This window comes from Sus scrofa, chromosome 17 (assembly GCF_054392235.1).
Source record: "Sus scrofa isolate SSC_HxYL_T2T_F1_AM1 chromosome 17, Sscrofa_HxYL_maternal_Yorkshire_Landrace_v2.0, whole genome shotgun sequence".
NCBI classification, from domain to species: domain Eukaryota; kingdom Metazoa; phylum Chordata; class Mammalia; order Artiodactyla; family Suidae; genus Sus; species Sus scrofa.
The window spans coordinates 43,259,633-43,283,860 of NC_139399.1; the positions used below are offsets into that span (position 1 = coordinate 43,259,633).

Sequence of the window (24,228 nt, forward strand, 5' to 3'; positions counted from 1 at the left end):
CCACCTGCCTCATGTTGTGCAGAAAGCCTCGCTTTGACCAGCCAGGCCATGCTCAGAGGCGATGAGAGGGAGAGACGAGTTTGCACAGGCTGGGTGCCTTTATGCTGGAGAAAAGATGACTCAGGGGAGCTGTTCAGTGCTTGTGGATAACAAAAGGGCCGTTCTGGAGCCCAGGAATCAGATTTGTTCTAGGAGGCCCTACAGGCCAGAATCAGGCAGGCAGATTTTAGCTCAACACAGGTTAGGCTGTGGAAGCTCCATGAGGTCTGGGTTCCTGGTATAGCATGAAGCTAAGCACACAATAGGCACCTAATATATACCTTTTGGATGACTGCTTAATAGAGCTAATCTGCACGGGAGTCGGCTGTCGGGGTGGGGGAGGGAGGGCAGTGAGCCCTCTGGCACCATGAATATGCAAGGCCAGCGGGTGATCAGTGCAGAATGATGTCCCCGAGGGAGCAATGCCTGGGTTTCTGGCTGCTCTGCATGATATTAAAGCTTCCTCTAGCCCCTCGACTCCATGAAGCTTTGAATTATCCATGCTGGGATTCAGTAAAGGCAGACTGATTTCGGTATTAGCTGAAGTAAAATCTAATTAGGAAGGCAAATTGATTTCCAAAAAAAGAATTGGATGATATGTTCCCAGGACTGTTAGAAATGGTTTTTTAATTGTCTGCCCCTTTGTATTATTCATGCAATTGTGTGCCTTCATGAGCCAAGTTCGTCTCTCACTTTCCTCCTCACTTCCCTCTCTCCCTCCCACCAGGCTTATAGCACCTTTGCCATCCCAGCCCCTCCAGGGCTGGGCTAGGCCATTCCTCCAGGGAGAGCTGGGGGCCCATGGGGGAGATGGAGACAGAGAAATGCTGGGGAGGGGCCCCAGCCCAGGGCCCAACGGGGAATCACACAGAGCTGAGAGCCAACCTTTCTGCCCTCACCCCCCACCCCAGGTAGCCCGGTCGCAGGGGAAGGGCATTTTCCTTTTCCGGAGGCTTAAGGACATCATGGACTGGAGAAAGGTGAGCCCGTCTCTCCCACCTCTTCCCCAAGCCTGCCTTTGCCCTTTCAGGGACCAGAAGTTGGCAGAGAACTCTGCCCACAGGCCTGCCCATGTGCAAAGGTCTCTGGACCCAAAACCCCTGACTTTGGAGTTCCCATTGTGGCTCAGCAGATTAAGAACCCGACTGGTATCCATGAGGTTGCAGGTTCAATCCCTGGCCTCGCTCGCTCAGTGGGTTAAGGATCCATTGTTGCCACAAGCTGTGGTGTAGGTCGCAGACGCAGCTTGGATCCTGTGCCACTGTGGCTGTGGTGTAGACTGGCAGCTGTAGCTTCAACCCCTACCCTGGGAACTTCCATATGCTGCAGGTGTGGCCCTAAAAAGACAAAAAACAAAAACAAAACAAAAAAAACCCCTGACTTTGCCACTTAATAAGTGTGTGACCTTGGGCAAGTCATTTCACCTCTTTGTGACTTCATAAATGGGACAGTAATAGTACCCCTGAGGATGCAGTGAGTTAATGTGCCAAAGAGAATAGTAGTCGTTCTTTTCCGGGGCCTCCTGCTCACCTGGCTGCAGAGTTTGGCTAAGTCTTCCTCTAGGTCCTCAACTGAGCCTGAAGCAGCTCCTTCCCTCCCTCCCCCAAACCCACTCTTGTCCCAAGAACAGGCTCAGTAGAAATCCCCGCTCCCATCCTGCTTCTGCCACTCCGCAGCTGTATGGTCGTGGGGAAACTGCCGAACCCCTCTGAGCCTTAGAGATGATCATGGTGCCAGGTGGGTGTGAGGAGCAGGATGGCAGAACTCATACTCCACCAGCACCTGTTGCACCAGCAGCTCACAGGTGCTTAATAAAGGAATCTCCTCTCTCTGCCATGTGTCCCCTGTTCCTCCCTTGAAACTGTCAGGGCACCGCTGGGAAGAAGCTCACCAGCTTGGAGGCCCAGCCCTCCCGGAGCGCCATCAACCCCTCTGGCAGCCACGTGAGTATAGATGGGGGATGATCTGAGTCCCAGAAAGAGAAGACCTTTGATCCTGCCTTCATCCTGAAGCCGCTTGAGGGTGGGGTGATGGTAGGTGTAGAAAATTCTGTGCTTGAGCCCGGAAGCCCTGAGTTCCAGTGCTCACGGCCACTGGCTGGTGGGTGACCTCACCAAGTGTGCGACATTTGCCTTTGGGTCTTGATTTCTTCGCAAGGTTACTGGGAAGGAGACGATGGGTGGGGAAGAGCTTCGCAGGTGGCGAGGTACTGTGTGTGTGTGTGTGTGTGTGTGTGAGAGAGAGAGAGAGAGACAGAGACAGAGACAGAGACAGAGACAGAGACAGAGACAGAGACAGAGAAGGAACATGGCTGTCTTCCTGAGCTGGGCTGGTTTGCAAAGGATTAGCAGGTAGAGAAAGGAAAGGAATGTGCTTGGGGGCCTGGGTGGTGCTCCAGGCAGCCCTGACCGGTGGAACTTTCTACACTGGTGAAATGTCACACACCTGTGGTCTCCGATGCCTTGACCCCTAGCGACATGTTGATGTCGGACATTGAAATGAGGCTAGTGTGACTAAAAGACTGAATTTTTCATTTATTTCCTTTTCTATTGTGGTAAAGTATACATAGAATTTGCAAGCGTAACCATAGTTAAGTGTCCAATTCAATGGCATTAAGTACCTTCCTAGCTTTGTGCAACAATTACCACCGTCCATCCTCCAAAACTTTTTCATCTTTCCCAACTGACACCCGTATCCATGAAACGCTAACCTCTTTCTGCCCCCCTGCCCCAGCCCCTGGCAACCACCCTTCTGCTTTCTGTTTCTATGAATTTCACTACTGTAGATACCTCAAATAAGTGGAATCATATAATTTTTGTCTTTTTATGTCTGGTTTATTTCACTTAGCATGAAGCCTTCAAGGTTTATCCATGTCATCTCATGTAACGTCACTTCCTTTTAATCAATTTAAATATAAATATATATAGTCACATGTGGCCAGTGGCTGCCCTTTTGGGCAACACAGATCTAGAGGTTAAATGCCCAAGTTCTAGCCCTTATAGGTCCACTCTCCAGTTATATTACTGATTGGCTGTGTGACCTTGGGCAAGTTACTCCCTCTCTCTGTGCTTTAGTTTCTTATTTGTAAAATGGGGGAAACAATAGTACTTTCTTTTTTCTAAAATTTTTTATTACGCAAATGAATTTATCACATCTGTAGTTGTATAATGATCATAACAATCTGATTTTACAGGATTTCTATCCCACAGCCCAGGCACATCCCCCCACCCCCAAACTGTCTCCTCTAGAGACCATAAGCTTTTCAATGCCTGTGAGTCAGCATCTGTTCTGCAAAGAAGTTCAGTCTGTCCTTTTTTCAGATTCCACATGTCAGTGGAAGCATTGGATGTTGGTGTCTCATTATATGGCTGACTTCAGCAATAGTACTTTCTTGACAGGGTTGATTTAAGGACCTCAAGTAGGGTGCCTACCACAATGCCTCATACACAGGAAATGCTCAAAAATGTTAACAACAATTATTATCACAACTAGGACACAAGAAGCTCTGAAGATCAGAAAGATGAAATTCCAGTGGAGAACTATGTAGCTCAGCGTTACATCGAAAATCCCTACCTGATAGGAGGTACGATGGCCGTCTCTGCTCCCTGCCCTTCCACAGAACGGTCAGTTGGTCAATCAACAAACCTCAATTAGCAGCCCATCGTGGGCTCAGCCTGACATGGGGTGTGAAGGGGTGAAAAGATGGTGGCGCTCCATCCTGCATGCCCACACCTTCTAGCCATTGCCCCCAGGGATTCCTCTGCCCAGCATGGCCTTCCCTCTCCCTTCCTGGTTCACTAAAATCCTCTTCCTTCTGTAAGAACCAACTCCTGCACGCGTTTATCTAAAAAACACTTAAAGAACCTACTCATGCCAACCACCGTCCTCAGTGCTGGCTGCCCACCCTGCTCTCTCACACCCCAGAGGAGCAGACGGCAGTAAACTGGAAACAAAGCGAGATGGTTCCACACAGCGGGGAGCGGGTGTGTGTGGGGGTGTTATGAAGTCAATCAGGCGGAACCTGAGGGAGGGCCTCTCTGTGGAGGTGACTTGGGTGGGCTGAACCTGAATTTCAACTAGGAGTCACCTGTGGGTAGATTTGGAGGGAGAGGATGCTGCAAGGGCCAAGGGCCTGAGGTGGAACCAGCCTCCTCCACGAAGCCTTCCTGGATTTCCCCAGGCTGTCTCTACCTCTGCGGTTCCTGCACGGGGCTGAGAGGTACAGACACTGCAGGCCGCAAGGGAGGAGGGGCGTGACTCGGGAGGGTCTTGTCTGAGAGGGGCCCCACGCTCTGAAGGGCCCTCAAGGAATAGCTTCAAGATCACTTGCCTCCAGTCACCTCCTGGGGCAATGTCCTTCCCCGGGGGCAGTCCTTGGGTCTCTTCTCCCAGTGAGCCCCTCCTTTCTCATGGCTTGGAACACGATCCAGATCCAGTGTCTCCCAGCTTTTTGTCTTCAGCTGAGACCTTGTCCCGCGGCACCCAGACCCTGATGCCCCAAGCCTGTGACACGCCCTCTCAGGCTGCCCTCAGTAACTTGAATCCAACAGGACTAACGTCCAGCCCTTGTCTTTTCCGCACCAACTGGCGCATCCCCCAGCCTCCTCACCTGGGGACACAGCCCCTCCAGCCCTGGCAGCTGAGCTGGCAGCGGGAGACTGTTCTGGGTCCGCCCTCTTTCCCCCTCCCCCATCCGGTTCTTCATCAAGCTCCCACGCAGCTCCTGCATCTGCCTGGTCCTTTCCATCCCAGTTCTGGCCACTGTCCTCTCCCTCTGGGACAACCGTGCCAGCTTCCTCACTGATGCCCGCTGTTCTGGTCCCCTCCACTCCACTGCAAACACAGTCGCCAGAGGGATCAGACACCCTTCAGTAGCTTTCCATGGTTGGTAGAACAAAATCCCCAAATTGCACCTGACCTGGCCCCTGCCGACCTCACTGGCATGGTCTCCTGCTCTGCCATTGGACCAGCTCTTTCTCCCCCTTGGGGCCTCTGCTCACTCAGCTCCTCCCACCCGAGGCTTCCTGTGGTTTTATTGGGTTTCACGTCTGCCTGTCTACTGCTCGATCTCCCAAACCTAGTACAGTGCCGGCAACACAATCAACATTTGTTACACTGATTCATTCTTTTCTTGGCTGACAGGCCGGAAGTTTGACCTGCGTGTCTACGTGCTGGTGATGTCGGTGAGTGACCAAGACAGGCCCCCTCCTCCAGCGGTGGGGAAGGGGCAGCTGGACCAGGGATGGGGGCAGAAGCCATTCTGAGGGCACCTGTGTTAGTTGTTTGGTTTTACCTACCTGGGAGAGTCTGGGGTTGGGTAAATAGACTCAAGCTTTGCCATCTCGAGGCCCCAGAATCTGAATTGTCCCTCTGCCTTCCTTCCTTATTCATTCAGTCATCCATGATGAGCACAGCCAGCATTTATTGAGCGCCTACTAAGTACCAGGTCCAGAATTCAGCAGGTTTTATCTCATTCAGTCCTCCTAATAACCAGGGTTCTTTGATTAGCCTCATTTTATAGATGAGAAGACAGATCAGAGGGGTTGAGTGACTTGCCTGAGCTCACACAGCTGGGGAGGGGCAGAGCTGGGATTCAGATCCAGACGGCCTACTCTCAGCCAAGAAATTGCTATACTCCCTCCAACCATGCATTCGACCAACACTTAAACCTTCCTGGCGCAAAACCTATGCTGGATACAGGATATGGGGCTGTCTGGGACGGGCTCGGCCCCTGCCCTCCTGGAGCTTTCCGTCTGATGGGAAACACGCACACACCCTGAGCGGGCAGATGAAGAGGCCGATGAATTTTGTCCCCTTCAGCATCTCCTCGCCCCCATCCCCACCCCCTGGAGATCAATCAAAGGAAGCTGAAGTTTGAGCAGATTCTTGAAGGCTGCTTGATGTGGGAAAGAAGGCAGAGCATTCCAGTTGGGGAAGAGCAGGTGCAAAAGCTCGGAGGTGCGAAAGTGCCGGTAGTGAGCCTCCTACCCTTTTCTCTCCATTCCCGCCTCCACCCAGTACATCCCGCTGCGGGCCTGGTTATACCGGGATGGCTTCGCCCGATTCTCCAACACCCGCTTCACACTGAACAGCATCGACGACCAGTGTATCCTGGGAGCCGCTCCCCACCCCCAGCATCCCCCGTGCAGCCTGCCCCAGCATGTCCCCTGGCTGGTTCAGAGAGAACTCATTCATTCCATAGATGTTTGCTGAGGGCCCAGCTCTGGTCTGGCCACAGGAGATACAGCTGTGATCACAGCAGACCTGGTCCCTTTCAGTCCTGGGTGGGGGCAAATCCCCCAGTGATCCGAGGGAGCATCTCTGCTCTGCTCAGAGCAACTCCACCCCAAGCTTCTCTGCTTGATGATCATTTCACATTGATCCATGTTCATAGGATTGGACTCTTTGAGCCTCTTTGGAGAATGTTCGCATCCTTTTATGTGCCTAGTCATTGACTCACTCATTCCCTTGAATACAATGGCCTTTATACCAAGCAAATTGGCAGATATTAAAAAGTTGATAACACACTATATTGGCAAGGCCAAGGGATTGCATACCTTGCTGGTGGAGTGTGAGCTGGTACAGCCACTTAGGAGGCAATCTGGCAGATGCCTATCAAAAGACAAATGCATAGGTCCTCTGACCTAGTAATTCCCTTCTGGAGATAGAATTTGCCTTTGGGGGAGAAATGGGTGGGTGGGGAATGGGGTGGGAAGGATATATTCCTAATATATATTTTAATTTTTTTACTTTTAACATTTTATTGAAGTGTAGTTGATTTATGAGGTTGTGACAATTTCTGCTCTACATCAAAGTGAGTCAGTCAGTTATACATGGACACCCACCCACTCTCTTTCAGATTCTTTTTCCACATAGATTATCACAGAATATTGGGTAGAGTTCTCTGTGCTATAGAGCAGGTCCCCGTTGGCCAGTCATTCCATATACCTCAGTGTGCACATGCCAATCTCAAAGCCCCAGTCCATCCCTCCCCCAGCCACACTGTGACCTGTACCATGTGAATGTATTATCTGGTTAAAATATACACCTCAAAAATTGTTTTTGACTTTTAGGAGTTCCCATCATGGCTCAGTGGTAACAAACCTGACTAGTATCCATGAGGATGCAGGTTCGATCCTTGGCCTTGTTCAGTGGGTTAAGGATCAGGTGTTGCCATGAGCTGTGGTAAGGGTTGCAGACGCAGCTCTGATCAGGCATTGATGTGGCTGTGATATAGGCCAGCAGCTGCAGCTCCGTTTCGACCCCAAGCCTGGGAACTTCTGTATGCCATGGATGCGGCCTTAAAAAGACAAAAAAAAAAAAAAAAAAAAATTGTTCTCGGCTTTTAGATCTGAGCATTAGAGGAAAAGGGGTAGACAATCCAGAAATATTTAGGAGATAAATCAGCAGAACGAGATTACCTGCACATGGGAGAGATGGAAATGGCAAGCAATGCTGCCAAGCTTCTGGCTTGGGCAACCCAGCTGGTGCTTTTAGCCATTTCACATGGCTCTGCCTTAATTTCATCATTCGAATAAGTATCTGTCCAAGCTGATATATTTGCATTCCCTCCATGTTAGAATGGGCCTAGGCCCTCCTGAATATTTTCTACAATTTGTTTTTCTACTTAGCCAGCTTCAGAATTTCTTTTTTTTCTTTTTTTCTTTTCTTTTTTTTTTTTTTTTTTTGGCTTTTTGCCTTTTCCAGGGCTGCTTCCCACGGCAAATGGAGGTTCCCAGGCTAGGGGTCGAATCGGAGCTGTAGCCACCGGCCTACACCAGAGCCACAGCAATGCAGGATCCGAGCCGCGTCTGCAACCTCCACCACAGCTCACGGCAACACCGGATCGTTAACCCACTGAGCAAGGGCAGAGAGCGAACCCGCAACCTCATGGTTCCTAGTCGGATTCGCTAACCACTGCGCCACGACGGGAAACTCCTGTTTTGCCTTTTATATATGAGCGATCCCATTGCATAAATAAAACTTCTTTTTCCCTGACCATTACAAAAGTGTTTTCCTTATAAACATTTTTTTTTAGTTACAAAGCATACAAATCTAATGAGTAGACTAACTAGTTTACTAGTCTTCTGGGCAGCAGGCATTGGAAAGTAGTCAGTTTCTTCCTATTATGGAATTTAATGCTGCAAAGAAACATTTTTACACAAATCTTTTACTATAGTAAACATTTTCTTTCTTTGCATGATGTCACAGAAGCATAAACAGTGTTAAGGCCATGAGGCCAGATTGCTCTCTGTTTTGTTTTTGTTTTTGTTTTTGTTTTTTGGCCTCTTTAGGGCCGCACCTCAGGTATATGGAGGTTCCCAGGCTAGGGGTTGAATGGGAGCTACAGCTGCTGGTCTACGCCACAGCCACAGCAATGCAGGATCCAAGCCGCATCTACGACCTATACCACAGCTCATGGCAACGCCAGATTGTTAACCTGGTGAGCAAGTCCAGGGATCCAACCCAAGTCCTCATGAGTGCTAGTTGGGTTCGTTAACCACTGAGCCACAGCAGGAACTCCCGGATTGCTCTCTGGAAGATTTCTTTATGTTTTCACCCTGCCATTGACAGGTCCCATTTCACCCCAGATGCCCAGTACTGGGGCCAATCTATTTAACAGGATGTTTCTGAAACAGCTGGCACATGTAGGTGAAGCATATGTGGACATTCATTATACTATTCTTATAACTATTCTGTGGGTTTTCTTTCTTTCTTTCTTTCTTTTTGGCCAAGCCCGCGGCCTATGGATGTTCCCAAGCTAGGGGTCAAATCAGAGCTGCCTCTGCGACCTACACTACAGTTCACAGCAACCCCGGATCCCCTAACCCACTGAGCCGGGCCAGGGATCAAACCCGAGTTCTCATGGATGCTAGTCGGATTCATTATCACTGAGCCCTGACAGGAATTCTGAGTTTTTTGGTCATTTGTTTTTTAATAAAAAGATTTTAAAAATGCAACTGACTTGATGGGGAAGGAGATTCTTGTCTTAGAACTTGCATCTCTTCCAATTTGCATTTTCCCCCCATTTACATCCCTTTACAATTGTGTATCTTTTATTACTAGACACTTTGGGCATATTCCCAGATGGTCTTTTAGAGTGATATTTTCTCTTTCATGTTTTCCTATCCTTTATCTATTTATCTATTAGTGTCGTAAAATTTTATTGTTAACAATTCATGCAGAATCGTCTTGTGACAAAACATTAGCCTGTCATATTCGTTACAAATCTCTTCTCTGATCATGTCCGCCATTCATTTTTGCCTTAACGTCTGCTTAATTTCCTTTTCATAGAGTTGGCTGTGTCCACTGATTTCCTCTGTGATTTCTGCCATCGTTGCTAAGCTAAGAAAATTCTTTACCCCCCGAAGTTTTCACAGCTCATCAGTTCCACTTAACTAGGGATTGGTTCAGTTGTTTGCTCACACTGAGTTTTCTTTTTGCCACTTAGCTCTTTGATCCATTGGAACTTGGTTTCAGGTCCATCTGTGGAGAGAGGAGGCTCTGAGGTCAGCGGACCAAGTCATCCAGTCTCCCCTTTTATCCGCTGCTTCTCCGAAACTAGGAAAGTCCCCGGTTTCGCAGATGCCTGTGGGGAGGAGAAATGTGGGTCCTTCCTCCATCCGAAGGAGCGAGTTCCCCTCTTCAAGCCAGTAGCTTCCTTGGTCTGGACATCCTCCTTTTCTCTTTTTTAAAAAACAGTTGTATTGCGACATAGTCACATAGCGCATCGTTCACCAGTTAAAGCATATAACCCAGTGGTTCTTATCATCGCCACTTGCCCATCACCACAATCGGCTTGAGAACATTTTCACCATCCCCTAAAAGATAGCCCGTACTCATTAGGTGTCATTTCCCATTTCCCTGCAATCCCCCCTCCCAGCTCTATCAACCACTTTCGTCTCTCTCTATTTGCCTGTTCTGGACATTTCACATAAATGGATTCATACAACATGTGGTCTTTTGTATCTTTTTTTCTTTTATTAAGCATAACGCTTTCAAAGTTCAACCATGTGGTCACATGTATCGGTATGTCATTCCTTTTTTTTGCCAAGCAATATTCCATTGTATGGATATAGCGCATTGTATTTATCCATTGTTGGTTAATGCACATTTGGGTTATTTCCACTTTTTGACTGTTAGGAATAATGCTGCCGTGAATACTGTGTACAGGTTTTTGTGTGAATGTATGTTTTCATTTCTCTTGGGTATATCCTAGGAGTGGAATTGCTGGTCACATAGTAATTCTATATTTGACATTTTGAGGACCCACTAGGCTATTACCCAAAGCTCCGCCCTGTTTTACAGTCCCACCAGCATGGTATGAGATTTCCATTTGCTCCACATCCTCTCCAACACTTGTTATTATCTGTCCTTTTTTATTTTAGCCACCCTAGTCGATGTGAAGTGGTTTCAATTTGCGTTTTCCTGGTAATGAATGATATTAAGCATCTTTTCGTGGGCTTCTTGGCCATTTGTAAATCTTTGGAGAAATTTCTACTCAAAGTCTTTGCCCATTTTTTTATTGGGTTGTCTTTTTTATTGTTGAGTTGTGAGTTTCTTAATGTTTTTGTGTGTTTGTCTGTTTGTTTGTTTGTCTTATGGCTAAACCTGTAGCATTTGGAAGTTCCCTGGCTGGGGGTTGAATCGGAGCTTCAGCTGCCAGCCTACAGTGACACCAGATCCAGGCTGCATCTGTGACCTATGCTATGCTGCAGCTTGCAGCAATGCCGGATCCTTAACCCACTAAGCGAGGCAAGGGATTGAACCCGCATCCTCATGGATACTAGTTGAGTTCTTAACCTGCTGAGCCACAATGGAAACTCCCTAAATGTATTTTTAATACTGCTCTCTTATCAGATACATGATTTACAAATATTTTCTTTCATTCTGTGGTTTGTCCTTTTTTTTTTTAAAGGGCATTTTTTTTTAGGACAGTTTTGGGTTCACAGCAAAACTGAGAAGAAGGTACAGAGATTTTCCACAGACCCCAGGCCCTGTGCCCACACACACATAGCCTCCCCCATTATCAACACCAATCCCCAGAGTGGTAAATCTGCTGCAATTGATGAACCTACATTAATACAACATAAGCACCCCAAGTCCATAGTTTACATGGGCTGGGATAAATGTGTAACGACATGTATCCATCATTACTGTATCATACAGAGTATTTTCACTGCCCTAAAAATCTTCTGTGCCCCATATTTTCATTTTCTTCATAATGTCTTTGAAGCACAGAAGTTTTAAATTTACCTTTTCCTTTGTCACCCGTGTTTTTGGTGTCACCTATAAGAAGCTCTGCCTAACACAAAGTGACAAAGACTTATTCCAAATTTTACTCTAAGCGCTTTATAGTTTTGGCTTTTGTATTTCGGTCCCATGGTCCATGAGGAGTTAATTTCTGTCCATGGTGTGAGGAAAGGGTTTAATTTCAATATTTCACACATGATATCCAGGCATCCCCACCCCATTTGTTGAAAAGTCTATGCTTCCTGCCACTGAATTGCCTTGGCACTCTTTTCCTTTTTGTGGCCTCACCCACGGCATATGGAAGTTCCGGGGCTAGGGGTCTAATCAGAGCTGCTGTGGCTGTGGTCTAGCCACAGTCACAGCAACACCAGATCCAAGCTGCATGTGTACCCCACATCTTGCAGCAATGCTAGATCCTTAACCCACTGAGTGAGGCCAGGGATCGAACCCACATCCTCAGGGACACTATGTCCTTCTTAACCCACTGAGTCACAACAGGAACTCCTTGGCACCCTTTTTGAAAATCGATTGACCAGAAATGTAAGGGCTCTCTTCCTATTTAGTGGTTTGTTATGTGCTGCTTCTTTCGGAATTAAGGCAGAAAAACTCTCAGACAAATGCGAGGGAAAAAAGTTGTCGCAAAGCTCTGAAGAAGATCTTCTAGGAAAACAGTGCTTAATGAGGACACCCACCTTCTCTGGAGAGGCTGAAGCCACACCGCCTTGTCTGAGATGCCACAAACATGGAGAAACATACATTTTAGGGGACTTAGACTTGGATCAGTGACCTAGGGCCTCTACCTCCCCTGCTATGAAGTGTCCCAGCAAGTCTTCAGCAAGCTACTTCTTGTCACTTACGAGGTCGGGGGATCCCTCTTGCTTAGCCATGCGGGGGCAGGGGGAATGTACCATGAGGGGCTACTCTTAACTTCTCTGAGGCTGGACAGTCTCTTCCGTGAGATGGGAATGATTGGGGGACAAATGAGATGATCGTGTGAGCATCCGTAAGTGGCAAAGTGCTGCTGATGGCGATGCTACCATAAGGCAGACTCTCGGCGCTGGGACTTCAAAGGCCATCTTGACCCCACCCTAGTGCTGGGTCACATCTCTGATAGTGCCACAAAGTGGCCACCCAGCCTGAAGCCCCCTAGTGATGGAGAGCTCAGAATGTCCTCAGACGGCTGTTCTCTACTTGGTCGCTCTACTTGTCAGAAAGATTCTCTCCTCTTGAGTGGAAAAACCCTAATCTAATAATATCAGCCATGCTGGGCACTGTACGAGGTGTTTCTACACAGCCTCTTATCTGATCTTCCAGCTCACCTGGGAGGTTGATATACTACCCTGTGTTGCTACTTAATAGCTGGGGAAACAGGTTCAGAGAGCCCATAGTCAGTAAAGACAGATGGCATGATTTGAACTTGAGCCCATCTTACTCCAAAGCCCTCCCCCACCACGTGACCGCTGGGCTGCTTTGCAGCCTGCCCCCATCGAGTCCCAAGCAAGGGTTGCCGTTTGCTCCCTGGGGGCCTCATGGAGCAGGACTCACCCTTCTTGTCTGCGCTGGCCCTTGACCACGAACCTCTGCTAGATGTTCACCTCACCAACGTCGCCGTGCAAAAGACATCTCCCGACTACCACCCAAAGAAGGTGAGGAAGCTGGGCTTCCGCCCTCCAGGTACAACCTCCCGGGCCTGGGCTGGGTGGGCACGCGAGGTGCCAGGGAGCCCAGGACAGTTCTCCAGCCAGGTCGGATCACCCCATTTCAGGGCCCAGGGCAAGAGTACAAATAGAGGCCCACACAGCCTGCGTCTAAGTATTTAAAAGTTACAAATCAAACTATCAGAGGCTTTAACAAAATGTGTTGTATCTTCTTATATTTTAGACCCTTTATCTCTATCCATCCATTTATCATCTATTATCTATCATCTATTTTCTATTTATCATCTATCATCTATTATCTATTTATCATCTATTATGTATCTATTTATCATCCATCATCTGTTATCTGTCATCTTTCTTCCTTCCTCCCTCCCTCTCTCTCTTTCTTTCTTTCTTTCTTTCAGCTGTAAGGCCAGGTTCATGTTTAGAACACTCAGGTTTCTCAGAGTTAAAAGCCAGAACAGAGGAGCACAGGGAGAGATGGTCCCCAGCTCCACCCCACACCGTGGGGGCCTCCTGCAAACGCATACACACACACACACACACACACACACACACACACACACGCATGCATACACTCACCCAAGACGGCAACCTGTTGGTCATTCCTTGAGCCTTGGGGTGCACACCTGGCCAGTGCAGTCTGTCGTCAGGAGGGCAGGCCCAGGGAAGAGGCCTGTGCGGGACACTCGGGCAGGGACTTCCAGAGGGGTGGGGTGGCTAGCCAGGCCGTGCTCTAGAGAGAGAGGCGCAGGCTCTGTGTGGATGCGTCCCCTTGGGCCTGCAGAATCTCGGCTCCCCAGGGAGGGCCCCACGGGGGCTTCTCTTAATCACAGGATCAGGGCTGGGCCCCTCTTGTCCAAACCTAAGGGCTGTGCTGACGGTAAGTGAGGGTCCTGGCAGGCCAGGTCCGGGGTGACGGAGGCTCCCTCTCCCAACCCGGCTATGGGGGCCCCAGGGCTGCAAGTGGATGCTGCAGCGCTTCCGGCAGTACCTGGCATCCAAGCACGGGCCCGAGGCCGTGGAGACGCTCTTCAGCGACATGGACAACATCTTCGTCAGGAGCCTGCAGAGCGTGCAGAAGGTGATCATCAGCGACAAGCACTGCTTTGAGCTCTATGGCTACGACATCCTCATCGACCAGGACCTCAAGCCGTGAGTGGCCCGCTGGGGTGTGACCTCAGCTCTGCTGCTTCCTAGCTGGACACACGTCCTTTCTCTGCGCCTCAGCTTGCCTGCCTCGAAAGTGGTCCCTGTGCCTAGAGGCTTGAAATGAGGCGTGGAGCCCCATGCCTGGCACCGAGGCCTTTCCTGAGCACCTGCTGCAGCAAAGATCCCCCCCCTACCCTCATTCCAGGCAAGAAGCCTTCCCTCTGTTAGTCCTGGTGCTTTGAGGATGCCAAGTGCCATGTACGGGCCTGCTGTTACCATGCGGATCCCTGCTGAGAATTTGGTACTCTCCCACAGTGCCCACGAGGAGATTGGGCCGATGAGCAGAACAAGCCTGAGCTGGCAGGGGACACAGTGATGGCCCTCACCTGGTATAACAGGGCACAGAAGCCCAGTGGGGTTGTCCAGGCAGCTTGAGGTCATGCAGTTAAATAAGTCAAGGCCAAGCCAGGCTCAGTGTCCACGTTCCTGGGCTGAGCTGCTCCCACCAGCACAGTGGCTCCTGGACCCAACTACCCCCCCAGGGTCACTGTACATCTGCTGAGGGGCTTTCGGAGCCAGGCGAAGGAGCCGTTGAGAAAAGCCTAAGTTGGACCCAAGTTCAAGAAAAGACAGGGGCCCAGCACCAGCAGATCTCTCTCCTTTGCCCCTGGGATGCAAGATGTGCCATAGGCATTGAAGTGGACGTCGATGGGAGGAACAGGCTTGGCAGGAGGCAGAAGATAGTGGAAAGGAGGCCCTAGTTGCCCACGGCCTTGCTGGGCGAGCCCTCCCCCTGTCTGTGCCCCAGGTTCCTGTCTGTAAAATGACAGGGTTGCACAAAGCAAGAGTTCAAAGGCTGGAGGCCCTTGGGCTGCTTTTGGCCTGCAGACACTTTGAGTTTGGCATTCAGAATGTTTGTGTTTGGTTTGTTGATTTTCTTTTTTCTTCCTTCCTTCCTTCCTTCCTTCCTTCCTTCCTTCCTTCCTTCCTTCCTTCCTTCTTTCCTTCCATCCTTCCTTCCTTCCTTCCTTCCTTCCTTCTTTCCTTCCTTCCTTCCTTCATTCCTTTTTTTTTAAGGGCACTACCTGGGCATATGGAAGTTCCCAGGCTAGGGGTCAAATTAGAGCTGCAGCTGCAGGCCACAGCTACAGCAATACCAGATCTGAGCCGCAGCTGCCAGCCTACACCACAGCCACAGTAACACCGGATCTGAGCCGCAGCTGCATCTTATGCCACAGTTTGCGGCAATGCCGGATCCGTAAGCCACTGAGTAAGGCCAGGGATCAAACCTGCATGCTCGTGTATTCTAGTCAGGTTCTTAACCTTCTGAGCCACAACGGGAACTCGGTTGTTGTTGTTGTTTGTTTTTTTTTTTCCTTCTTTTTTTTAAAGTTTGGCTGTGATAATTTCCACTGTACGACAAAGTGACCCAGTCAGACATATACACATATCCATTCCCTCTCAGATTCTTTTCCCTCATAGATCATCACAGAATCTATGGGTAGAATTCTCTGTGCTACATACACTGCAGGTCTGATCACTGGTAGATGTTTACACAAAAATCTGGATTTGGGGCTATTCTGAAAGACTCAGAGGATCTCGAAATTCTGGGCTCACATTCCCAAGGGACAGCTCCCTCCCGGAGCTGCCACGACTGCCCTTGTCCACATGGAAGCCTCCTTCCAGCCCACCACAGGCTCCGCCCTTCCCCCCTACTGCCCAGCCCTGGGCATGGCAGCCCTGTTGCCATTTATAGGCAAACTTGAGCTGGGAAAGGAAAGTTTTTCTTGCACTCACAGACCTTTTGGAAGAAGGAAAAGCAATAACGAGCTCGAGGGCAACAATGTCTTAGCCCCACCAACTTGCCTCATTTAAGTCGCCGCAGGGCCCCAGTGGGGATTTCAAGTTTGTGATGGTTGTTTTCAAAAGTTTTAGTCACTGAAAGCTATCTTCAGATGGAAGTGTGGAGAGAGAGCTGACCTCAGTGAGATTCTGAGGCCCCCAGGGACCAGGTAACCTAAGACCCTCCTCTCCCCTCCCTCCCCAGGTGGCTCCTGGAGGTCAATGCGTCCCCATCCCTGACGGCCAGCAGCCAGGAGGACTACGTGCTCAAGACCTGCCTCCTGGAAGATACCCTGCATGTCGTGGACATGGAGGCCCGGTGGGGGAGGGCATCCTCGTACCTGACCCTCGGGGCTCCCATTAGAAAGACAGAGAAGTCAGGCCCTCGGAGGCTCTGCCCACCCCTGCCCTCCCCCCATTCTACAGATGGAGAAACTGAGAGGTCCCCACGAGGTTGGATCCTGGCCCAGGAACTCAGCCCTGTCTGGGCAGCGCAGTGCCAGCTACAGCTTTCTGAGCTGAGATTCGGTCCAGCAGGATTTCCTCAACATTTCCTGACTGTGGGACCCTGAACCAGTCACTTCACCTCTCTAGGCCTCAGTTTCCTCATCTGTAAAAGGGGAGGCTTCCCATCTATCTACCTCTCAGTGTTGTTAGATTAATTTACCAGGATAATTTATTGTAAAACATCTAGAAGTTGTCTATAAAATGTCAATAAGAGGCTATTTATTGATATAACAATGTGTATATCAGGAATGGCTCAGGCGGCGTTGGTTGGTTGGTCTGTTCTCACTTTCCTCTTCCTCATCTCTTTCCTCTGCATTAGTTTTTTTCCCAATTATTTCAGCGAAAGTTTGAGGGCTGACTCTCATTGCTCATTGGTGGGGATTGAGTCACATGCCCATCCCTGAACCAGTCACTGTGGCTCTGATTGACCAGGCCAGTCTTATGCCCACTTCCCAGAGGGCAGTGTCAACCCCCCCGAGCCAGGAGAGTGAGAGAGGGAGTCTAGTTTTCAAAGGAAAAACCCAGGAAACCTTAGGCTAAAAGAAGGTGAAATGGATGCTAAGTGGCAGAACCTCAAGTGCCCACTCTATGCAGCATCACTTATTCATTCGACAAACATTTGAGTCCCTGCTATGAGCCAGACACTGGGGACACAGTAAAGGGCACGACAGATCTAGTCCCTGCCTTCATAGAGTCTGTGGTCTGGGAATGACAGCAGACTTTAAATCAGAAAATGCAAGTAGGTGCATATTACTGAGGGAGCCTGGGAACCAATGGGGGATGACCCCTTTTGAGGGAGGCCTGTGTGGGCGCCTGGGACACGGCCGGTGAATGGATGGACAAAAGAAGGTACTCTGACAGGGTGGGTCCAGAGGGTGTGGGGGGGTCAGGGACCTGGCTTGAGTGTTAGCCCCCGCCAGGCGCACCTTCATTATCCCTTTCTGTCTCCTGCCCATGCAGACTCACAGGACGGGAGAAGCGAGTGGGAGGCTTTGACCTCATGTGGAACGATGGCCCTGTCAGCAGAGAAGAGGGAGCTCCCGACTTGTCAGGAATGGGGAACTTTGTGACCAACACGCACCTTGGTATGTGGGGCCAGGTGGGGAGTGGGCGCTGGCTTTGAGTCATGGGAGCTGCCCAGCAGTCTAAGCGGTAGCTTCGCACAGCGGTGAGACTGTTTTAATTTGATTGACATTGGAGTTCCCACCGTGGCACAGTGGTTAACGAACCTGACTAGTATCCATGAGGATGCGGGTTCAATCCCTGGCCCCAGCTAGTATCCATGAAGACGCGGGTTTGATCTCTGAGTTAAGGATCCAGCATTGCTGTGAGCTGTGGTGTAGGTCGCAGATGTGGCTCAAATCCCGAGTTGCTGCAGCTGTGGTGTAGGTCGGTGACTGTAGCTCCGAATGGACCCCTAGCCTGGGAACCTCCATATGCCATGGGTGCAGCCCTAAAAAGACAAATAATAATAATTTCATTTACAGTTTACCAGCTATGTGACCTTGGGCAGGGGACTCAAGCTCTCTGTTCCTCATTTGTAAAACAGATTGAATATTTTCTACTCAACCTCTCTGTTCCTCATCCGTAAAACAGATTAAATATTTTCTTTTTTTTTTTTTTTTTTTTTTGCTATTTCTTGGGCCACTCCTGTGGCATATGGAGGTTCCCAGGCTAGGGGTCGAATAGGAGCTGTAGCCGATGGCCTACTGCCAGAGCCACAGCAACTCGGGATCCGAGCCGCATCTGCAACCTACACCACAGCTCACGACAACGCTGGATCGTTAACCCACCGAGCAAGGGCAGGGACAGAACCCGCAACCTCATGGTTCCTAGTCGGATTCGTTAACCACTGCGCCACGACAGGAACTCCAGATTAAATATTTTCTATCTCAATATATGCCTAAAATACTCCCCAGCACATAGAGATATTATTAATTAGTTAGGAGGTGGACTTCAAAGGCTGAGGTGGCAAACAAGCAAAAACATAGTATGTTGTTAAGAGAAATTAAAGACCTTAGGGCTTGACTTTAAAATTGGCTTTTAAAAGGTGAAAAATTTCCCTGACTATAAAAATTTTTCAGAGTTCCCGCCATGGCACAGTGGGTTAAGGATCCAGTGTTGCCTCTGTAGAGGCATGGGTTCAATCCCCAGCCCAGAGCAGTGGGTTAAGGATCCAGCGTTGCTCACCTGTGGCTCAGAGTCAATCCCTGGCCCAGGAACTTCCATATGCCGAGCTTGGGCCGCAAAAGGAAAAAAGAGATTTTTTTTTCACACTCATTGTAGAATATTTGAAAACTAAAGAAGGAAATAAAAAAACATCCAGACATAACCATCTTTAACAATCTGGTGTATTTCCTTCCAGGTTTTCAAAAATGCATATATTCATCCTTTTTCTTTTACGAAATTGGCAGTGGGCTGGAGCCTTGAGTCTAACTTTTCCACATGGCATTTTCCATCTCATTCAACGATATTAGCAAGAGCTTCTCTTTTGGCCACTTTATGGCCAGGTCCAGGCTAACTATCTTATATATGTTATCTCATTTCATTTTTAGGCAGCTTTTCTTAGTGCAGGATGAGGAAATAGTCTCCAGATGTTACATAACATGCTGATGGTCTTGGTTATAAGGGGTGAGCTGGGACTTGAACTCTAATCTGCAAAACCTGAATGCTTGGCAAGCTGGCCCAGTTGAAAAAATTACCCACGGCTGCAAAATATTCCAAAATTTATGAAACCAATCTCATATAATTGAGCCCTTGGCATGATTTCAGTTTTGCACTTGTATAAATAATACTGTGAGAACCTCCTCTCACATACATCTCAGCTGAAACTCTGGCTGTTTCTCTAGGACAGATTCCTAGGAATTGAGTTACTGGGTCAAAAGGAGGGACTCATTACAGTCAAATTGCTTTCTAGAAAGATTACACAAATTTACCAGCTCTGAATTGAAAACAACAACAACAAAATCCTTTGCCAGCTTGATAGGTAAAAACATTGACTTGTTTTCTGCGCATTCCATTGATTACAGATGAGGTTTTAGATTTAAAATTTGAATTTCTTCTTTCGTAAGCTGTCTATGCCTTTGTCTATTTTTCAATGGGCTTGCAGTTTACTAAATTTATAAAGGCCTTAGATATTAATATATTGAGGATATTATTCCTCTGTCAAACTTATTGTAAACATTTTCCTGAGCTTTCCATTTTGCTCTTTTTTTTTTTTTTTTTTTTGGTCTTTTTGCCATTTCTTGGGTTGCTCCCGCGGCATATGGAGATTCCCAGGCTAGGGGTCGAATAGGAGCTGTAGCCACCCGCCTACGCCAGAGCCACAGCAACGCGGGATCTGAGCAGCGTCTGCAACCTACACCACAGCTCATGGCAACGCCAGATTGTTAACCCACTGAGCAAGGGCAGGGACAGAACCCGAAACCTCATGGTTCCTAGTCGGATTTGTTAACCACTGCGCCACGATGGGAACTCCTGCTCTTTTTGTTTGTTTGTTTGTTTGTTTGTTTTTTGCCTGTGCCCATGGCATGCAGAAGTTCTGGGCCAGGAATTGGACCCACACCAAAGCAGCAACCAAAGCCACAGAAGCAACAGCAACACTGGATCCCCAACCCACTGTGCCACCAGGGAGCACCTTCATTTTGCTTTTTTTAAAATTATTATTATTTTTTTAATGCTTTTTAGGGCCACACCTGAGACATATGGAAGTTCCCAGGAATCAGAACTGTAGCTGCTGGCCTACACCACAGCCACAGCAATGCAGGATCTGGGATTGAACCTGCAACCTCATGGATATTAGTTGGGTTCTTAACCCACTGACCCACAATGGGAACTCCCTCATTTTGCTTTTTCAATGTTGTTTGTGGCATTTTTTCCTTCTTTTTTGATGAAAAGAAATTTTAAGCATGTTTTAGGATTTGACATGATTTGGAATTGGGTTTGGCTGCAAGCAACTAACAAGCCAACTAATAGTTATATAGAGAGGAACTGATTTGTCTTGAGCCATAGGAAGTCATGGAGTAGATCACACAGGACTGGACACAATGGCTGGACAATGCCCCTGAGGACCCAGCTCTTTCTTCTTTCTGCTTTGCTACACTCAGTGTGTTGCCTCTGTAAGCATGCTTGTTGCCTCATGGCTACAAAATGGCTGCTCAAACTCCAGACACCATGTCTTTGTTCCAGGCAGGAAGAAACAGGAAGGCCCAAAGGCCAAAGACTTTCCTTCAAGCTTTGACTCTTTATTCCAAAAGGGATGTTCTGTCAGGCACTTCTGCTGACATGTCACCTGCCAGAACTGGGTCACATGGGCATCTGAGCCTTAGGGAAGCCTAGGAAGTCAAGTATGCTGCCTTGAGGAAGGCAAAGGAGAGGAGGTTTGTGAATGGTTTTCCCACAACAGACCCCTAGTGGCTGCCACACTGTATTGTTGGAGGGGACTATACAGTGACTATTCAGTGCTTTCAAGCTGTGCAATCACCTGGGAATCTTGTTAAAATGAAGTTATGATTCAGTAGGTCTAGAGCGGAGGCATATGTAATAAGCTCCCACACGATGCCCTATTAGTTAACTACTGTTGTGTAACAAACCCTCCCCAAACCTCGTGGCTTAAAACGACTCACTTCTTTGCTTATGATTCTTCAGGTGTTGCCTGGAATCGCTCTAGGGCTGCAGGCACCTGATGGATTTGCTGAGACACGACGGCCTAGGAGAGCCTCATTCACATGTGTGGTGGTTGACACTGTCGGTGCCTCTCTTGCCAGGGGGCCACTCATCCTCCAGCAGTCCTGCCCCAGGGTCTTCACAGGGCATTCTCAGGGTTCTGAGAAGGCGAGAGAAGACTTAACGAAGTCTCTTGAGGCCTAAGCTTAGAAAATCCCAGTGTCATTCTGCCACACATGAGCCAAAGCTAGTCCAGCCCAGACTCAGGGGGCGAGGAAATAGACTCCACCTCCTGATGGGAGGAGTGGCAAAGTCCCTTTGCAGAGAGGTGGTGCAAGCTGCCTTTGCTAACTGTCTACCTCAGATGTCAATGCTGCCAGACCCTGTTTGAGCAGCAAGGATTTAGAGCAGTGATTCTCCACCTTGGCTGGATATCGGAATCATAGGAGCATTAAAAAATACCAATGCTGGAGTTCCCGTCGTGGCGCAGTGGTTAACGAATCCGACTAGGAACCATGAGCTTGCGGGTTCGGTCCCTGCCCTTGCTCAGTGGGTCAACGATCTGGCGTTGCCGTGAGCTGTGGTGTAGGTTGCAGACGCGGCTTGGATCCCGCGTTGCTGTGGCTCTGGCGTAGGCCAGTGGCTACAGCTCCGATTAGACCCCTAGCCTGGGAACCTCCATATGCCACGGGAGCGGCCCAAAGTAGCAAAAAGACAAAAAAAAACAAAAAAACAAAAAAACCAATGCTGAGAGTTCCCATTGTGTCTCAGAGGTAACAAATCCGACTAGCAGCCATGAGGACGCCGGTTTGATCCCTGGCCTTGCTCAGGGGTTAAGGATCCTGCGTTGCCTTGACCTGTGGTATAGGTCGCAGATGAGGCTCAGATCTGGCATTGCTGTGGCTGTGGTGTACACCAGCAGCTATAGTGCAGATTTGACCCCAGCTTGGGAACTTTTATATGTCACGGGGGCGACTCTAAAAGGCAAAAACAAAAACAAAAACAGACAAAAAACAATGCTTTTCAGAGACAGATTCAGTTGGTCTGGACATCAGTATTTTTGAAAGCTCCCAGATGATTCTAAAGCACTACCTACATTGAGAGCCACTGTTTCAGAAATCTCTAGAATAATTCCTAAGTCTCCAATTGAGTATTTGGGCCAGTGGTGGTGAATACAAGAAGAGCTGGCTGGGGGTGGGAAGAATACTGATGAAATGAGTTAAAGATGTGTCGGGAGATCCCCTGGTGAAAAGATCAACAGATGAGCTCAGAGATGAGTCTAGAATTCCAAGAAGAGATTTGCATTGGACACAAAGCCTTGGGAGTTATGAACGAGCTAATTAGAATTAAAGCCAGGGTTGCATGGAACTCATTCTGGAAAAACCCTGGGGATGCATTTCGTGGGCTCTCAGCTCAGTAAAGCCTTGACGGCTGCTGAGTGCCTAGGAGGCAGGGTTGGGGCTCTGCCGTGCTGAGAAAGATGGCAGATATCTCCAGGTCACTAGCTGTGTGCCCTTGGGGATTCACTCATGCAGTCAGTATTCATGAGTGCCATCAGTGTGCATGGCACAAGATTAAATGACCATGGAGTTGCCTCAGGGATCAGCTCTGCGAGCAAAAGGAAGTGGGAAACACTGAGCGTGCTCAGAGGAGTTCCCGCTATGGCGCAGCGGGATTGATGGGGTCTTAGGAGCGCTGAACGTGCTCAGAGAGGAGGTCACATCAGGCTCTCAGCATGGACTACCTGGGATACACTTCCACGAGAGCAGGGGCGACTTGTGGGGACAATTCATCTCTTAGCTGGATGTGCCTGACCCATGGGTTTGGGTTTGGGAAGAAAGGAAGGGAAGGGAAAAGCCAGTTAGGTACCAGGCACTGTGCCAGCTTTAAATGCATTTTCGATTTTCACTGAGCAAAGCCAAGCAATGTGGGATAAGGGTAAAGAGCTTGGCCTCTAGGACTAGACAGCCTGGGCTCCAGCCTCAGTCCTGCTGCTTACTGTGTGATTTGGAACAAGTTACTTACCCTCTCTGAGCCTCAGTTCTCTCTTGTACACATGGTTCCTGGGAAGGCTCAATAAGTTAATCCACGTTCCATACCTGAGGCAGCCTGGGCTGGAGCTAAGCCCCCAGTGAATGTTACCTTCTTTTGATGATCCTAACATTCATCCCCTAAAGCAGGTACCTGGTTTACAGATGAGGAACCTGAGGCTCAAAGAGGTAAATGACCTGCCTGAGGGCCACGGCGGTCAGGAGAGGAGCCAGGATGCAAACCACAGGCCATCCGTGGTTGCGTGGCTTCTGCTCTCCTCTCCTCCCACCAGGGAGCAGGAGCATAGGCTCCCCCATCCCCCTAAGCCCCCTCTACCAGGGACAGGCCACCCCCCTCCCCTACCACCAAGCCCCCTCTACCAGGGACAGGCCAGCGCAGCCAACACTCCACTTTGCTTGCAGGTTGTGTCAACGATCGGAAAAAACAGCTGAGGCAGCTGTTCCGCTCCCTTCAAGGCCAGAAGAAAGCTTCCAACTAATCCCCAATGCGGAGGGGAGAAACCCTGGAGGTGCCGAACCAGTCCTTGCTCTGCTCCCAGTTTCCAGCACAGCAGCACCTCCAAGCACTCGCCTCCCTCCCTCCGGCCTGGCAGGTGCTTGCTGCCGGCCCCCCGGATGCCCCCACCCCACCCTGGGCATCTTGCCCCAGCAGAGAGCCTATCCCCGGGACTGGATAGATTTTAACCTCGACAGATTGGCTGGCTTGGCGATCAGGCCCAACAAGGACAAATGCTGCAAGTTCTGCTGCCCCTGAGAGATTGTATCTAATAAAGGAACACAGACCCCTTTCAGAGAATCTTAGGCTCCAGGCTTGGCTCAGAGGGTGCTGTCGGCCAAGTCTTCTGAGGTCTCTCAGGGGGCCAGGGATCCTCCAGGAGCAAGGGAACTCGTCGCAAGCTGCGTTTGCAAAGCAAGCAGTTACTAGATTGTGCATTTACTGCAGGTTTGGGGAAGGACTGAGCTCCAAACACATCCTGCCATCCTTGTCTGGGGAACCCACTGAGTGCCCCCAACCACCTAAAACCAGTGAGCCAGAGCATCCCCATTTCTCAGGTGGACAA

General features: G+C 49.2%; 1 protein-coding gene across 2 annotated transcripts in view; it reads left to right on the forward strand.

Annotated features, from left to right (window-relative positions):
• The window catches only part of TTLL9 (tubulin tyrosine ligase like 9), a 49,900-nt gene extending 25,942 nt beyond the window's left edge, over positions 1 to 23,958 (forward strand). The window contains exons 6-15 of one of the 2 annotated variants that reach the window (XM_003483936.5): positions 951 to 1,019; positions 1,908 to 1,982; positions 3,532 to 3,622; positions 5,182 to 5,222; positions 6,058 to 6,145; positions 12,880 to 12,938; positions 13,909 to 14,105; positions 16,150 to 16,263; positions 17,412 to 17,536; positions 23,570 to 23,958. In XM_003483936.5, the coding sequence (XP_003483984.3) occupies positions 951 to 1,019; positions 1,908 to 1,982; positions 3,532 to 3,622; positions 5,182 to 5,222; positions 6,058 to 6,145; positions 12,880 to 12,938; positions 13,909 to 14,105; positions 16,150 to 16,263; positions 17,412 to 17,536; positions 23,570 to 23,646 (936 nt within the window). In that variant the 3' untranslated portion in view covers positions 23,647 to 23,958. Of the gene's footprint in view, positions 1 to 950; positions 1,020 to 1,907; positions 1,983 to 3,531; positions 3,623 to 5,181; positions 5,223 to 6,057; positions 7,262 to 8,383; positions 9,992 to 12,879; positions 12,939 to 13,908; positions 14,106 to 16,149; positions 16,264 to 17,411; positions 17,537 to 23,569 lie in introns of those variants that run through there. The other variant, XR_014832046.1, reaches the window with a different exon arrangement.
• The last annotated feature ends 270 nt before the right edge of the window (positions 23,959 to 24,228 follow it).